This window comes from Anas platyrhynchos, chromosome W (genome assembly GCF_047663525.1).
Source record: "Anas platyrhynchos isolate ZD024472 breed Pekin duck chromosome W, IASCAAS_PekinDuck_T2T, whole genome shotgun sequence".
Taxonomy (NCBI): Eukaryota; Metazoa; Chordata; class Aves; order Anseriformes; family Anatidae; genus Anas; species Anas platyrhynchos.
Genome location: NC_092620.1, coordinates 2,157,078 through 2,174,750, shown reverse-complemented (window position 1 = coordinate 2,174,750; position 17,673 = coordinate 2,157,078). Strand labels below are relative to the sequence as shown.

The window sequence follows — 17,673 nt, the reverse complement described above, 5'->3', positions numbered from 1 at the left end:
TCAGCAGTATGTTGTGGGGGATGCAAGCCTGGTCAGACATTAATTAGTCATAGCTCATGATACTGAAAAAAGTGTGTCAGCTGAGCTCAGGGCACCTCTGGGTGTGCAAACAGGGAAGGAAGGTGTGGATCACTGCCTTCAGCCTGGGGATGGTTTTGGACTCACTTCAGTGTTATAGGGCTCATGGGTAGCTGCAGTTTCCCTGAGGACTATGCCGTGTTCAGGCAAGGATAACCCATAGTCCCATCTCCCTGAAAGGCCTAATCTGAATCGTAGCACTGGACCATTCACTGCAGCCAAGATCCAACCACCGGCTGTCATTTAACTCCCAGAATTTCAGAGGAAGATGCTTATGTCCCTTTTTACGTGGCCTTCGATCTCCCTGCCAATGTCAGCACTGCCTGTGTGAGTGCTGGGTCTGGATCTGCAGAGCAGTGCTATCAGCCATTACTTCTAAACCTCAGTTCCTGTTCTCTGCCAAAGGAGCTCATAAATCCCTCCCTTACCTCACTGTCTTGACAGTGGAAATTATAAACTCTCATGGCAAAGACTGACTCTGCTAATGCCCAGCTACAGCACCCAGCACAGTCCTGCTCCAGGAGTGGTCTCTAAGCATGACATAGGAATTTATTACAAATCACAGCTCCAAATGAAGGAATTTGGAAGGGTTGCCAGTTTTATTAATAGTCATCTCTGTAACCACATGCACGTAAGACCGGACACTGTGCAGAGCTTAAAAGCTGGATCCACACTGTCACAAAAGGGACAGAAGGATGTGGCTAGTCACAGTACTTCAGGAATAGAGATTACTTTCTTTACAGCTGGTTGTCCAGCTTTCCAATGAGCACTTCCAGAGTGCCAGAAGAGCAAAATAAAATAGATTTCAGGAAAAGTGAATATTTTTGAAGACCACAGAAGCAAGGCATATATATGTGTACATATATATATATTTGAATTTATGTCATGGACTGAAGTACGTAAGATTCAAGATTGATTGCAAAAATCACGCTGTGTCTGAAAACATCCTGGCTTTGCCTGGACTAGTAGCTCAGGTAATCAGGTAGACTATCCAAGATGACACCTGTTGCATGCAGTGTGTGGTTAGTAATGTAATCCGTGCTGTAGAAGGGCATCATGAAGAATGTCATAAGAGCTCAATGCCTGGACCATTTGGAAGTTCTTGGGATTGAAGTTGATGGTTACATCAAGAGGTACACACTTTATGGCTTATTATGCAGAAGAATCTTTACTATTTCCTGTTTACCCCTGTTCTGATGAGTGCAATTTACTAAGATGACAAAACATATGCCAAAATCAGAGCCACGATGATTCTGTGGTATTCCCACAATGATTCTGTGGTATTCTTTCTGTCACGTTTAATTCTGTTAATTAAATCTAACTTTATATGCCATATTTTAGTGTGTCTTTTTTTTTCTTTTAATATCTCAAATTAACATTTTTATTCCTGCTGTAAAATTGTGTTCTTAAAATAGTGGAATAAATATAAATTGGGTTTGTCACCATTAGATAATGTGTGATCCTTATTCTGACCATAGGAAATATTTGTTCATTGCTTAACAGCTAGAATATTTTTTCTAGAAAAAGTAATCTCAAAACTTTCGACTGCCATTACACTTGTAACATGAGTGTCACTGACTCCAGCACTTTATAGTCTTTCACTGGAAAGTTTTATGTTCGGTTTTGATGAAATAAGTGGGAGTTATGACTTGCTTGGGACAGAGTTAAGTGTCACCCATAGAAACCCCCCGGGCCCCTGTATGATTCTGGCAACACCTCAGTCCTGTTGATTTGATGCTAAATCCAGTGCTCCCATGTGGTGCTCCGAAATTGAACTGATGCTTTTAACAGATGATTCATGTAAAAGCAATTTAATTCTGTTTCTTTTTTTCCCTACAGTGAAACTGAACTTCCATCATTCTGAGTGATTTGCAGGGTTCTTGTGAGCATATGCAGGATCATAAAAATCAAGTTACACTGCCTGTATTTTCTAGAAATCTGGGAACGCCACTGGGAGAGCAAGGCTTCCCCTAGCATCGAGCTCTGATTAATTTTGCACTTTGCTACACGTTTTAGCAATCCTTGGTATATAAGCAAAACAATAGCTGTGGTGTTAGAGCTTCCTACTAGCAAGAGGAAGACCTCATTCCTTTTCCAACTGAGATATTGTCAGCAGTATAAAAAAGGGGTATTTTATTCATGGAGGTAATTTCTCCACCAGTACCCATGAGAGCCATAGTTGGAGGGAAACTGGATGATGATGTAATGGATATCCAGTGTACAGACCATATGTTATCCTCAGGATGTGTCCTCCAATCCAGGCACCTCCACAGGTGGCTCTGGTGCCAGCATAGCCCTTGTCATCCCCTTGGGCCTTTGCCTAGCTCTGGAGGAAAAAAATGTTTACAGCTTAGCTGAATCCTTTCAGCTTTCTTTAATACCCCAGTTTAGACATACAGGCTAATGGTAGGAATGGGGGACTAGCGGGTTTTCAAGAGAGGCTTAGAGGGAACAGAATGTCTCTCGCACAACACACCCTGCCTGCGCTGGAAGAGCTCTGAGAGATGATTTTAGATGTTCCCCGCATCTGAATATCTTGGAAACTTTACCGTGGAAGCAAGCCATTGTGTGCAATCCTGGAGCTCACATCCAAAAAGGGCAAGGAAGGGGCAGCAGGGCTGAACAATGGGATATCTTGTCCTTGGATTGCTCAGAGAAAAGCCAGCAAACGTTCCCCTTGGCTTCCCAGCAAAAAGGGTGTGAAGGGGACAATGAACTGAATTCTACCCAGCGGAGCTTCAGTGGCTTTTCAGAAGGATGGGATACACTGACCCTTCGTCAAGCAGGGATTTGCTGAGAAACAGAACTTTGTTCTTCATATTCATCTGTGCCTTTGCCATGGTCACCTTGCTGCAGCAGATCCTCTACAGGAGAAACTATCTCAAAAGGTAAGGGTGTGGGAAGGAATGGGAAAAGTTGTCTGATGGGACTGGATGGAGGCAGAGATCGAGCCTTACCATTACACCGGTTCAAACCACTTCCTGGTGTTACACTGACAATATTAATAGGTTGTCAGTCTGGGAGAGTGCATCTGGTGTCTGTAGTGTCTGATAGATTATTAATAACAGGTAACAGTGGGCAGGTAGGCATATAATGACTTGTGTGTTTCTTAGATTGTGGTTTAGTCCTCAGATATTATTAAATTCTAGGTCTTATTTTATTTAAGCTAGACTGACTTGTATCACCTGAGTATCTGCCCCGATCAGACCCTGCCATATAAGCATTTCTCCTTACGTAAATTCAAGCTGAAAGGGCTTGAATTAAGGCAGCGTGGTCATTGGCTAAACTTTAGCGTCATTAGAAACAAACATGATGCAGTTCCTAAAATCAAAGTAGCAATACAGTTCCAAATACCAAAGAGAGCACTTTATTTTCTCAGTGCTATATTCTCACGAATATACTGCTGAGACTGCTTTGTTGTAGAGCACATCAGCCTTTGATCTGCAAGTGGTCCTGCTCTTATTACAGCAAGCACCAGTAGGGATCTACGGGTATTTAACCTTGACCCACGCAGAGTTTATTTTACTAAAATCTAGTTTGAAGAGTTGTGGCTTGTATGATTTTAATTAAAGCCCGTTTCTCTTACAGGCTTGGAGGTAAGTGGGTTTCAGTAACATAGGCATTTAGTTGAAACTTGCCAAAAGAGATCAGTGGTTTGGTTCTTGCCAGGTTTACAACTCATGTAGTTGTTTGCCTTGTGCCAAGAGCAAGCAAAATGCTGACAAATCAGCAAATGTTTCTCACGGGGGGGGGGGGGGGGGGGGGGGGCAGTGGGAATACCAAGCATGATATTAATATGTATAGACAAAAGTGTTGTAGATTAGCAAGGAGCAATTTGTGTGCCCTGTGAAGCTTTGGCTGAGGGACTCTGGTTTTGGGCACCTCACTGCCAGAAAGATGTGGCTCAGTTGGAAGGAACCAAAGGAAAGCAGCAGGTGTAGAAAACATGGCAAATAACTGGGCTTGTTTTCCTTGGGGTAAATTGAGGGGAGACATGGTAACTGGCTTGAAATACCCAGTATCTGCGAAGATGCAGGTAATGAACACATCTCTCTGACAGCTCCTGAGATGACAAGAAGTGATAAGCTTAAATTACAGCAGGAAAGATTTGAGTTTAACCATGAGGGAAAGTTTTTAAGGATTTAAAGGATAAGGCTAGCTAAGAGAGTATAAAATCTCCACCTTTGGGGGCTTCTGGGACCAATTAGGTAGACCAGGGTAGTACTGAGCTGCCTTGTCGAGAAGATAACTTGATGGCCAGCTGAGGTCTCATCTTGCCTTCCTTTCTTAGTTTTTCCCACTTGTCCTAGGGGCCTTGTAGCCAGTACTTTCTTTCCTAAGTGTAAATGACTGCAACAGGATAAGAGCACTGAAATTAAAATCAGCCAAGTAAAATTAAAATGGTGAGAAGATAGAACTAAGATACAACCGGAAGCCTGTCCTGTTGTCAGAGGCTGTCAGGGAATGGAAAAAAGGGTGATGTCCAATTCTCAGATGTGTTAGGAAAAAGTTTGGTTTCCAGCACTGCCATCCACGGGGTTCAAGCAGGGACGTGTGCATATGTTTTGTCACTTTGACTGCAAAACACTATTTTTTTTTATTTCAGCTTGTAACAATTTGTCATTTTTCCTTCTTTTTTATCACATGAAAGAGCCTCAAAGAGGGTTTCCCCCTCACTTAGTGCAGGGAAAAAACACTGAGCCTCCTTTCTGCTGGGAAGTGGTAGTTCCCATCCATCGTGGAAATAAAAATGCAGGATGTGGCAGTGTCAGGCTGCCAGTTCTTAACGATATAAAAGTAATTTACCTGCCAGCGTATATCGTTACCTTAATATCATCATGAGGGTGCTTCTTCACTTTTTCTTTCCCTAAAGAACATTGCAGTGACTGTTCCCATGTTGGTTTTCTGCTGGCTGCTCCGTGCAGGGCTGGCTGTAACCTTTGATGGGTCTCTCCTTTCACAAACCTCCCACATTCAGTGCTCTGCTAGAAGCTGATGCTGGCTGCTCCTTGGACGCATTGTAGCATGCACCCCCAGGGACCATGGTGGAGCTGGTGGTTTTGGAGAGCATCCTTGTAGAAAGGAAGTGGGATATTTATAGCTTAATTGCTGCTTGCCAAGCTGGAGCTTGGGGATACTGCCTAAACCTAAAGCCATTCACTTGCCAGGATTCAACATGCTGCCTTTGCTTTCGTCCCAACATCTGCAACAACAACAGGCCTCTGGGCCTCTTCCCAAGGCAGCAGCAAGAAATTCAGTAGTATATTTAGAGAAACCTGAAAATTGTCCTGACATACTATACCAGTAAACGTACGGTGCTTTTAAGCCTAAATAGAGTACAGGGTTGTCTCGTTTCTCTGCAAGAGGATGGGGGTAGTGGCTGAAGGCCAGCGAGGACTAAAGCAAACAGCTGAAACAAGCAGCTTGGGCACAACACAGGGGAATGCAGAGATGGGACTGTTCCCAGTAAGTGGTGTGGACATCTTTCTGAAAGTGAGATGGAAAGAAGCAGGGAATGAGCTAGTTTTATTGCCATAAACCCCCCGAAGATCCCTGTGGGGGTGCTGTGGAGGCTGGTGGTCCTGCATCCACCCGTGGCCATGCTCCCAAGCCTGGCTGCAGGGATGACAGGACTACAGGCAGGAGAGGATGTTCCAGGAAAGAAACTCTGGTCAGAGGAATTCGAGAAGGGGTCCAACCTCCAGTCAGGTCCTCTCTTTCCCTTTAATGAGCTATTAATGAGCTCCTGGTGTCACCGGGCAAAGGGGAGAACATAGAGATCAGGTTTCTAGGTATTCACACATTTTTCACCCACCATATAATGTTCTCTGCTCCTTTACCTGCTGTTTTATAATGTGCTATTGGAAAGCTGAATCCTGCCCCTTTTTCCCCCTTTTTCCTTTTGGCTTTTCTTCCTCTTTCCCATCCTTTAGCAGGATGAATGTCAGTGCCCTCAGCAAGGCCAGTCTCTCATCCCCAAAACAGCTAATGTCTTAACAAGAGACTTAAACTCCAGGCTGGAGAACGACTTCGATAAGCTCTGGTCTCTGTAGCTCCTGATCCTGAGTAAAAAGCATGATGAAATGAGACATAATTAAGGGACTTTAATACAGATCTCTGGGGTAATGTCCAGGTTTCAGTTAGAACAGAATTAATTTTCTTCCTAGAAGCTGGTGGAATGCTGTGTTTTGGCTTAGGATGAGAAGAGTGCTGATAACACCCCGATGCTTTAATTGTTGCAGAGCAGTGCTTATACTAAGCCAAGGACATCTCAGCCTTTTGCTCTGTCCTGCCAACGGGCAGGCTGGGGGTGCAGTAAGAGCTGGGAGGGGACAGACCCAGGACAGGTGACCCAAACTAGCCAAAGGGGTATTCCATACCATCTGACGTCATGCTAAACAATATATAGGGGTGGCTAGCCGGGGGGAGGGAGCCGGACTGCTCGGGGTTAGGCTGGGCATCGGTCAGCGAGTGGTGAGCAATTGCATTGTGCATCACTTGTTTGTACATATTATTATTATTTCCCTATTATCACCATTGTATTATTATTGTTATTATTGTTATTATAATTTTGTTATTATTATTTTCCTGTCTTATTAAACTGTCTTTATCTCAACTCACGGACTTCACTTTCCATTTCTCTCCCCCGTCCCAGAGAGGGAGGGGGGAGGGTGAGCGAACGGCTGTGTGGTGTTTAACTGCCGGCCGGTTTAAACCACGACAGTCCTTTTGGCGCCCAACGTGGGGCCCGAAAGGTTGAGATAACAGCAGATCTGACCAGAGTGTGTTAAACTAAAATTGGTGTAAGGATTAGACCTGCTTAATAGTCACTTGTCATGATGCTGATTGCTTTAATCTCAACTCTGCTGCGCCTGTTTTCCAAATTGAGTATTAGAGTACATTATTTTCCGTATTTGCTCTCTGTCGTGTTGTTTATCCTCTCCGGGCCCTGGTTTCAGATCATTATGGTACTGTGTGTTGTAGCAATGGCTTATGAGACGATGAAATATCTGGTCATGACTCTAACTTGGTATTTGTACTCAGTAACATCGTCGACTCTGTACTTTGGAAACAGTATCTTGGGAACTATTAGCAATTATACCTATTGTTTTTTTCCATTAGGGAGTCAATCTGTGGAGGGGAAAGGGGAAGATATTTTTTCTTACTTGCTTACTCTCCCTTTCTCCTTCACCACCCCTGTATCCTCCTGGATCACTCTGCCTTCCTCCTTCACCACCCTCTTATCCCCTGAGCTTGTCACAATAGCTCTCCAAGATATTGAATATTCTTGGGATACTCAGACCACCATAGTCTTGTTGTTCTGCCTCCTGAATGCACTTCAGATTCTGCTTAAAGTTAAACAATTACTTAGGAAGCTCATCCGGAGATCTGCTCGGAGGCAGTATAGTTGTGGGTGGCAGGGAGTATGGGTGGATATGGGCAGGCATCTAGAGCAGTTGGCACCCCCAGTGTTTTGGAAATTCACCCCTGAACAATGGCAAAATCCTCAAAAACTGGCAGAATGCTTGAAAAAAAGGTGTCATGATTCTGGCAGTTCCAAAGTAACACAAATCATTGTAACGTGCTGGGGCCTGGCTCATGCCTATCGAGCTGCCATTGATACTGCTATCAACTTAGTGACAGACCCTGCGGCCACTCCAAGTCCTGTGACAGATCCAACGGCCACTGTGACCCCTACGGTGGACTCTGCAGCCGCTCCAGTCCCAGCTCCTGCAGCCGCTCCAGTCCCAGCTCCCGCAGCCGCTCCAGCTCCAGCTCCTGCAGCCGCTCCAGTTCCAGCTCCTGAAGCCGCTCCAGCTCCAGCTCCTGCAGCCGCTCCAGTCCCAGCTCCTGCAGCCGCTCCAGTTCCAGCTCCTGCAGCCGCTCCAGTCCCAGTTCCTGCAGCTGCTCCAGCTCCTGCAGCCGCTCCAGCTCCTGTGGCCGTGTCAGAGAAATGAGCTGTAGCAGTGCAAGTTGACCCTGCAGAGGGTATTCCAACCCCTGTAACGGGGTCAGAAAAACGAGCTGTAGCAGTACAAGTTGACCCTGCAGAGGGTATTCCAACCTCTGTGGCACACCCTGTAACAAAGTCAGAGAAACGAGCAGTAGCAGTGCAAGCTGCCCCTGCAGAGGGTATTCCAACCCCTGTGGCAGACCCTATAACAAAGTCAGAGAAACGAGCAGTAGCAGTGCAAGCTGCCCCTGTAGAGAAGGTGAAAAAATGGTATAGAGATTCAGGTCGTTTAGAACGCAGAGAGTCTTCTGCCAATCCAGGTAAGGCTTCTGCCAAATCTAGGTATAGAGATGACGAAGATGACGACGACGCTGGGCCATCAAGGATTCAGAAGGAGGAAGATGAGGATGCCGAAAAATCAACAGTAACTACCCGAAGCCTAAACGAACGCGAGCTACGAGATGTGCGAAAAGATTTTGGTCGCTGTATAGGTGAGCAGCTTGTCACCTGGCTGCTCCGGTGCTGGGACTCTGGAGCCAATTGTGTGGAATTAGACGGCAGGGAAGCCAAGCGGCTGGGATCCCTTGCTCGAGATGCCAGCATTGACAAAGCAATTGCAGATGGAGCACAATCCACCAGCCTCTGGAAGCGTCTCCTCTCAGCTGTGAGGGAAAGGTATCCCTTCAAGGAAGAACTTTTATGTCTACCAGGCAAGTGGACCACTATGGAGAAGGGAATCCAGTACCTGAGGGAATTAGCCGTACGGGAAGTGATTTATGAGGATCCAGACCTCAGACAAGCATCCAAAGATCCAGATGAAGTCAGGTGTACACGACCCATGTGGCGGAAGTTTGTACGGAGTGCACCATCATCATATGCCAGCTCATTGGCAATAATGGCCTGGAAAGAGGATGAGGAACCCACAGTGGATGAAGTGGCTAAACAACTCCGGCAGTACGAAGAAAGTCTCTCCTCTTCCTTACAGGCCTGCGTCTCAGCTGTAGAGAAACTTTCTGAAAAGGTTCACCAACTTGAAGAGAATCTATCTTCCTCCCCACCTGAACCAACCAGTGTCCAACGACCGAAAGAGAACACCTGGGAGAAAACACTTTCTGAAAAGTTTCACCAACTTGAAGAGAGATTATTCTCCTCTGTACCTGTACAGAGCAGTGTCTCAGCTATCAGGGGTAGGCGTTCATCTACACAAGGAAGACGTTATGGTGGGTACTCACCCCGTGCAACCCTGTGGTTTTACTTACGAGACCATGGAGAGGACATGAGAAAATGGGATGGAAAATCTACCGCGACCCTAGAGGCACGGGTACGTGAGTTGCAAAAGAAAACAATCAGGAAAAAAGTTTGCTGCTCCAACTTCCAGCAGACAGTCCTTCAAACACAGAAACGAAGAAGATTCTGACCAGGATTAGGGGGGCCCTGCCTCCAGCCAGGGGGAGGAAAGGGACAATCGAGTTTATTGGACTGTGTGGATTCGATGGCCTGGCACGTCACGCGCACAGAAGTATAAGGCTTTAGTAGACACCGGTGCACAATGTACTATAATGCCATCAAGCTATAAAGGACCAGAGCCTATCTGTATTTGTGGAGTGACAGGGGGATCTCAGCAGTTGACTGTATTGGAGGCTGAAGTGAGTCTGACTGGGAATGAGTGGGAAAAGCACCGCATTGTGACTGGCCCGGATGCTCCATGTATCCTTGGCATAGACTATCTTAGAAGAGGATATTGCCAGGACCCAAAAGGGTTCCGGTGGGCTTTTGGTATAGCTGCCTTAGAGACAGAGGGCATTAAACAATTATCTACCTTGCCTGGTCTCTCAGAGGACCCTTCTGTTGTGGGGTTGCTGAGGGTCGAAGAACAGCAAGTGCCAATCGCTACCACAACTGTGCACCGGCGGCAATATCGTACTAACCGAGACTCCCTGATTCCCATCCATAAGCTAATTCGTCAACTGGAGAGCCAAGGAGTGATCAGCAAGACTCATTCACCTTTCAATAGTCCCATATGGCCAGTGCAAAAGTCTAATGGCGAGTGGATTCTAACAGTGGACTATCGTGGCCTGAACGAAGTGACGCCACCACTGAGTGCTGCAGTGCCGGACATGCTGGAACTTCAGTACGAACTTGAGTCAAAGGCAGCCAAGTGGTACGCCACAATTGATATCGCTAATGCATTTTTCTCCATCCCTCTAGCAGCAGAGTGCAGGCCACAATTTGCCTTCACTTGGAGGGGAGTCCAATATACGTGGAATCGGCTGCCCCAGGGGTGGAAACACAGCCCTACCATTTGCCATGGGCTGATCCAGTCTGCGCTAGAGCAGGGGGAAGCTCCTGAACATCTGCAGTACATCGATGACATTATTGTGTGGGGTGACACAGCAGAGGAAGTTTTCAAGAAAGGAAAGAAAATAGTCCAAATCCTTCTGAAAGCCAGTTTTTCCATAAAACAAAATAAAGTCAAAGGACCTGCACGAGAGATCCAGTTTTTAGGAATAACATAGCAAGATGGACGTCGTCAAATCCCAATGGATGTGATCAACAAAATAACAGCTATGTCTCCACCAACTAGCAAAAAAGAAACACAGACTTTCCTAGGTGTTGTGGGGTTTTGGAGAATGCACATCCCAAATTACAGTCTGATTGTAAACCTGCTCTACCAAGTAACCTGTAAGAAGAATGAGTTTGAATGGGGCCCTGAACAACGACAAGCCTTTGAACAAATCAAGCAGGAAATAGTCCATGCAGTAGCCCTTGGGCCAGTTCGAACAGGACCAGATGTAAAGAATGTGCTCTACACTGCAGCCGGGGAGAATGGCCCCACCTGGAGCCTCTGGCAGAAAGAACCTGGGGAAACTCGAGGTCGGCCTCTGGGGTTTTGGAGTCAGGGATACAGAGGATCTGAGGCCCGCTATACTCCAACTGAAAAGGAGATATTGGCAGCATATGAAGGAGTTCGATCTGCTTCGGAGGTGGTCGGTACTGAAGCACAGCTCCTCCTAGCACCCCGATTGCCGGTACTAGGCTGGATGTTCAAGGGAAGGGTCCCCTGTATGCGTCATGCAACTGATGCTACATGGAGCAAGTGGGTTGCACTGATTACTCAGCGGGCTCGAATAGGAAACCCCAGTCGCCCAGGAATCTTGGAAGTGATCATGGACTGGCCAGAAGGCAAATACTTTGGGATATCATCAGAGGAGGAGGTGGGTCGTGGTGAAGAAGCCCCACTGTACAACCAGTTACCAGAGAATGAAAAGAAATATGCCCTGTTCACTGATGGGTCCTGTCGTATTGTGGGGAAGCATCGGAGATGGAAGGCTGCTGTATGGAGTCCTACGCGACGAGTTGCAGAAGCTGCTGAGGGAGAAGGTGAATCGAGTCAGTTTGCAGAAGTGAAGGCCATTCAGCTGGCTTTAGACATTGCTGAACAAGAAAAATGGCCAGTTCTCTATCTCTACACCGATTCATGGATGGTAGCAAATGCCCTGTGGGGATGGTTACAGCAATGGAAGCAAAACAACTGGCAGCGTAGGGGCAAACCCATCTGGGCTGCTGCATTGTGGCAAGATATTGCTGCTCGGGTAGAGAACCTGGCTGTGAAAGTACGCCACGTAGATGCTCATGTGCCCAAGAATCGGGCTACTGAAGAACATCAAAACAACCAGCAGGTAGATCAGGCTGCTAAGATTGAAGTAGCTCAGGTGGACCTGGATTGGCAGCATAAAGGTGAATTATTTATAGCCCGATGGGCCCATGACACCTCAGGCCATCAAGGTAGAGATGAACATACAGATGGGCTCGTGATCGAGGGGTGGACCTGACCATGGACGCTCTAGCACAGGTTATTCATGACTGTGAAACATGTGCTGCAATCAAGCAAGCCAAACGGTCAAAGCCTCTTTGGTATGGAGGACGGTGGCTGAAATATAAATATGGAGAGGCCTGGCAGATTGATTACATCACACTCCCTCAAACTCGCAATGGCAAGCGCCACGTACTTACAATGGTGGAAGCAACCACCGGATGGCTGGAAACATATCCTGTGCCTCATGCCACCGCCCGGAACACCATCCTGGGCCTTGAAAAGCAAGTCCTATGGCGACATGGCACCCCAGAAAGAATAGAGTCAGACAATGGGACTCACTTCCGAAACAACCTTATAGACACTTGGGCCAAAGAACATGGTATTGAGTGGATGTATCACATCCCCTATCATGCACCAGCCTCCGGGAAAGTTGAACGATACAATGGCCTGTTAAAGACTACCTTGAAAGCAATGGGCGCTGGGACGTTCAAAAACTGGGATACGCATTTGGCAAAGGCCACCTGGTTAGTCAATACTAGGGGATCTACCAACCGAGCTGGACCTGCCCAATCAAACCTGTTACGTACTGTAGATGGGGATAAAGTTCCTGTAGTGCATGTAAAAAATATGCTGGGTAAAAACAGTCTGGGCTACTCCTGCCTCAGGAAAATGCAAACCTATTCGTGGAATTGTTTTCGCTCAGGGACCTGGATACACTTGGTGGGTGATGCAAAAGAACGGAGAGGTCCGGTGTGTACCTCAAGGAGATTTAATACTGGGTGAGAATAGCCCATGAACTGAATTGTACCATGTTAATTAGTATATTATACTGTATGTTATCACTACCATGATTACTATAGGTGACTAATTAGAATGTATGGAAAAGAGTGTAACCTGAGCATGACATAAATGGTATGGAATAAGGGGTGGATAGATGTCCTGGTTTCAGTTAGAACAGAATTAATTTTCTTCCTAGAAGCTGGTGGAATGCTGTGTTTTGGCTTAGGATGAGAAGAGTGCTGATAACACCCCGATGCTTTAATTGTTGCAGAGCAGTGCTTATACTAAGCCAAGGACATCTCAGCCTTTTGCTCTGTCCTGCCAACGGGCAGGCTGGGGGTGCAGTAAGAGCTGGGAGGGGACAGACCCAGGACAGGTGACCCAAACTAGCCAAAGGGGTATTCCATACCATCTGACGTCATGCTAAACAATATATAGGGGTGGCTAGCCGGGGGGAGGGAGCCGGACTGCTCGGGGTTAGGCTGGGCATCGGTCAGCGAGTGGTGAGCAATTGCATTGTGCATCACTTGTTTGTACATATTATTATTATTTCCCTATTATCACCATTGTATTATTATTGTTATTATTGTTATTATTATTTTGTTATTATTATTTTCCTGTCTTATTAAACTGTCTTTATCTCAACTCACGGGCTTCACTTTCCATTTCTCTCCCCCGTCCCAGAGAGGGAGGGGGGAGGGTGAGCGAACGGCTGTGTGGTGTTTAACTGCCGGCCGGTTTAAACCACGACAGTCCTTTTGGCGCCCAACGTGGGGCCCGAAAGGTTGAGATAACAGCAGATCTGACCAGAGTGTGTTAAACTAAAATTGGTGTAAGGATTAGACCTGCTTAATAGTCACTTGTCATGATGCTGATTGCTTTAATCTCAACTCTGCTGCGCCTGTTTTCCAAATTGAGTATTAGAGTACATTATTTTCCGTATGTGCTCTCTGTCGTGTTGTTTATCCTCTCCGGGCCCTGGTTTCAGATCATTATGGTACTGTGTGTTGTAGCAATGGCTTATGAGACGATGAAATATCTGGTCATGACTCTAACTTGGTATTTGTACTCAGTAACATCGTGGACTCTGTACTTTGGAAACAGTATCTTGGGAACTATTAGCAATTATACCTATTGTTTTTTTCCATTAGGGAGTCAATCTGTGGAGGGGAAAGGGGAGGATATTTTTTCTTACTTGCTTACTCTCCCTTTCTCCTTCACCACCCCTGTATCCTCCTGGATCACTCTGCCTTCCTCCTTCACCACCCTCTTATCCCCTGAGCTTGTCACAATAGCTCTCCAAGATATTGAATATTCTTGGGATACTCAGACCACCATAGTCTTGTTGTTCTGCCTCCTGAATGCACTTCAGATTCTGCTTAAAGTTAAACAATTACTTAGGAAGCTCATCCGGAGATCTGCTCGGAGGCAGTATAGTTGTGGGTGGCAGGGAGTATGGGTGGATATGGGCAGGCATCTAGAGCAGTTGGCACCCCCAGTGTTTTGGAAATTCACCCCTGAACAACTGCAAAATCCTCAAAAACTGGCAGAATGCTTGAAAAAAAGGTGTCATGATTCTGGCAGTTCCAAAGTAACACAAATCATTGTAACGTGCTGGGGCCTGGCTCATGCCTATTGAGCTGCCATTGATACTGCTATCAACTTAGTGACAGACCCTGCGGCCACTCCAAGCCCTGTGACAGATCCAACGGCCAATGTGACCCCTACGGTGGATTCTGCAGCCACTCCAGTCCCAGCTCCTGCAGCCGCTCCAGTCCCAGCTCCTGCAGCCGCTCCAGCTCCAGCTCCTGCAGCCACTCCAGTCCCAGTTCCTGCAGCCGCTCCAGTCCCAGCTCCTGCAGTCGCTCCAGTTCCAGCTCCTGAAGCCGCTCCAGCTCCAGCTCCTGCAGCCGCTCCAATCCCAGCTCCTGCAGCCGCTCCAGTCCCAGCTCCTGCAGCCGCTCCAGTCCCAGCTCCCGCAGCCGCTCCAGTTCCAGCTCCTGCAGCCGCTCCAGTTCCAGCTCCTGAAGCCGCTCCAGCTCCAGCTCCTGCAGCCGCTCCAGTCCCAGTTCCTGCAGCCGCTCCAGTCCCAGCTCCTGCAGTCGCTCCAGTTCCAGCTCCTGCAGCCGCTCCAGTCCCAGTTCCTGCAGCTGCTCCAGCTCCTGCAGCTGCTCCAGCTCCTGTGGCCGTGTCAGAGAAACGAGCTGTAGCAGTGCAAGCTGACCCTGCAGAGGGTATTCCAACCCCTGTGGCAGACCCTGTAACGGGGTCAGAGAAACGAGCTGTAGCAGTGCAAGTTGACCCTGCAGAGGGTATTCCAACCCCTGTGGCAGACCCTGTAACGGGGTCAGAGAAACGAGCTGTAGCAGTGCAAGTTGCCCCTGCAGAGAAGGTGAAAAAACGGTATAGAGATTCAGGTCGTTTAGAACGCAGAGAGTCTTCTGCCAAATCTAGGTATAGAGACGACGACGACGCTGGGCCATCAGGGATTCAGGAGGAGGAAGATGAGGATGCCGAAAAATCAACAGTAACTACCCGAAACCTAAACGAGCGTGAGCTACGAGATGTGCGAAAAGATTTTGGTCGCTGCATAGGTGAGCAGCTTGTCACCTGGCTGCTCCGGTGCTGGGACACTGGAGCCAATTGTGTGGAATTAGACGGCAGGGAAGCCAGGCGGCTGGGATCCCTTGCTAGAGAGGAAGGCATTGACAAAGCAATTGCAGATGGAGAACAATCTCACAGCCTCTGGAGGCGTCTCCTCTCAGCTGTGAGGGAAAGGTATCCCTTCAAGGAAGAACTTTTATGTCTACCAGGCAAGTGGACCACTATGGAGAAGGGAATCCAGTACCTGAGGGAATTAGCCGTACGGGAAGTGATTTATGAGGATCCAGACCTCAGACAAACATCCAAAGATGCAGATGAATTCAAGTGCACACAACCCATGTGGCGGAAGTTTGTACGGAGTGCACCATCATTATATGCCAGCTCATTGGCAATAATGGCTTGGAAAGAGGATGAGGAACCCACAGTGGATGAAGCGGCTAAACAACTCCGGCAGTACGAAGAAAGTCTCTCCTCTTCCTTACAGGCCTGCGTCTCAGCTGTGGAGAAACTTTCTGAAGAGGTCCACCAACTTGAAGAGAGATTATTCTCCTCTGCACCTGTACAAAGCAGTGTCTCAGCTATCAGGGGTAGGCGTTCATCTACACAAGGAAGACGATATGGTGGGTACTCACCCCGTGCCACCCTGTGGTTTTACTTACGAGACCATGGAGAGGACATGAGAAAATGGGATGGAAAATCTACCGCGACCCTAGAGGCACGGGTACGTGAGTTGCAAAAGAAAACAATCCGGAAAAAGGGATTCTCCGAAAAGTTTGCTGCTCCAACTTCTAGCAGACAGTCCTTCAAACACAGAAACGAAGAAGATTCTGACCAGGATTAGGGGGGCCCTGCCTCCAGCCAGGGGGAGGAAAAGACAATCGAGTTTATTGGACTGTGTGGATTCAATGGCCTGGCACGTCAGATGCACAGAAGTATAAGGCTTTAGTAGACACCGGTGCACAATGTACTCTAATGCCATAGAGATATAAAGGGCCAGAGCCTATCTGTATTTGTGGAGTGACAGGGGGATCTCAGCAGTTGACTGTATTGGAGGCTGAAGTGAGTCTGACTGGGAATGAGTGGGAAAAGCACCGCATTGTGACTGGCCCGGATGCTCCATGTATCCTTGGCATAGACCATCTTAGAAGAGGATATTGCAAGGACCCAAAAGGGTTCTAGTGGGCTTTTGGTATAGCTGCCTTAGAGACAGAGGGCATTAAACAATTATCTACCTTGCCTGGTCTCTCAGAGGACCCCTCTGTTGTGGGGTTGTTGAGGGTCGAAGAACAGCAAGTGCCAATCGCTACCACAACTGTGGACCGGCGGCAATATCGCACCAACCGAGACTCCCCGATTCCCATCCAAAAGCTAATTCGTCAACTGGAGAGCCAAGGAGTGATCAGCAAAACTCATTCACCTTTCAATAGTCCCATATGGCCATTTGCCGAGGCGATCGGCTCCGGGGCAGACGCGTTCTGCAGCGGAGCGGGGGATCGGGCCAGGCAGGGCTAATTTTCCGGCATCGAGCCGACTTCAGGGAGTCGCCAGGACCCGGCAGCCCTCGTGAGGGAGGCTGACGAGGCGAAGGCGGAGCCAGCAGCGCCCCCTCCCCGGCCGTTCAAAAGCAGCCCCTAGGGAGCGCGAGCGACCAGGAGCGCGGCGGCCAGGACGGGCAAACAGGGCGTGGCGCGTCAGAGGGGAGTGGCGCGGCAGTTCGCGCGGCAGTTCGCGCAGGCAGGGCGAGCAGTAAGGGCGGAGAGAAACCCCCTGCCCACAGGAACACCTCTTAACGACAGTCTTTAGCTAGGTGATAATGGTCTCCACCAGGCACGGAGCGCTCTGCAGGAGGTCGGTATACACCCAGACCGACTGCCCGTTAAAGAATGCAGCGGTTCAGGTCACCGGATGCAGGGAGTGTCAGAGCCTGCTGCTGCCATCGGCGGGAGGCAGAGACGCTGCGTGCGTGAGGTGTGAGCAGGTGGACGACCTGATCCGCATGGTGGCGGAGCTCAAGGAGGAGGTGGAGAGGTTGAGGGCCATCAGGGAGTGAGGATAAGAGGGTGGTAAAGGAGGAAGGGAGAGTGATCCAGGAGGATACAGGGGTGGTGAAGGAGAAAGGGAGAGTAATCAAGTAAGAAAAAATATCTTCCCCTTTCCCCTCCACAGATTGACTCCCTAATGGAAAAAAACAATAGGTATAATTGCTAATAGTTTCCAAGATACAGTTTCCAAAGTACAGAGTCGACGATGTTACTGAGTACAAAAACCAAGTTAGAGTCATGACCAGATATTTCATCGTCTCATAAGCCACTGTTACAACACACAGTACCATAATGATCTGAAACCAGGGCCCGGAGAGGATAAACAACATGACAGAGAGCACATACGGAAAATAATGTACTATAATACTCAATTTGGAAAACAGGCGCAGCAGACTTGA

General features: G+C 47.9%; 1 protein-coding gene across 8 annotated transcripts in view; it reads right to left on the bottom strand.

Annotated features, from left to right (window-relative positions):
• The window catches only part of LOC113842159 (E3 SUMO-protein ligase PIAS2), a 91,938-nt gene that overhangs the window by 26,556 nt on the left and 47,709 nt on the right, over positions 1–17,673 (bottom strand). The window contains exon 6 of one of the 8 annotated variants that reach the window (XM_038169428.2): positions 3,260–5,150. The exons of 6 other annotated variants lie outside the window; for them this stretch is intronic. In XM_038169428.2, the coding sequence (XP_038025356.1) occupies positions 5,064–5,150 (87 nt within the window). In that variant the 3' untranslated portion in view covers positions 3,260–5,063. Of the gene's footprint in view, positions 1–3,259; positions 5,151–7,636; positions 8,014–17,673 lie in introns of those variants that run through there. One more of the 8 variants, XM_072030529.1, reaches the window with a different exon arrangement.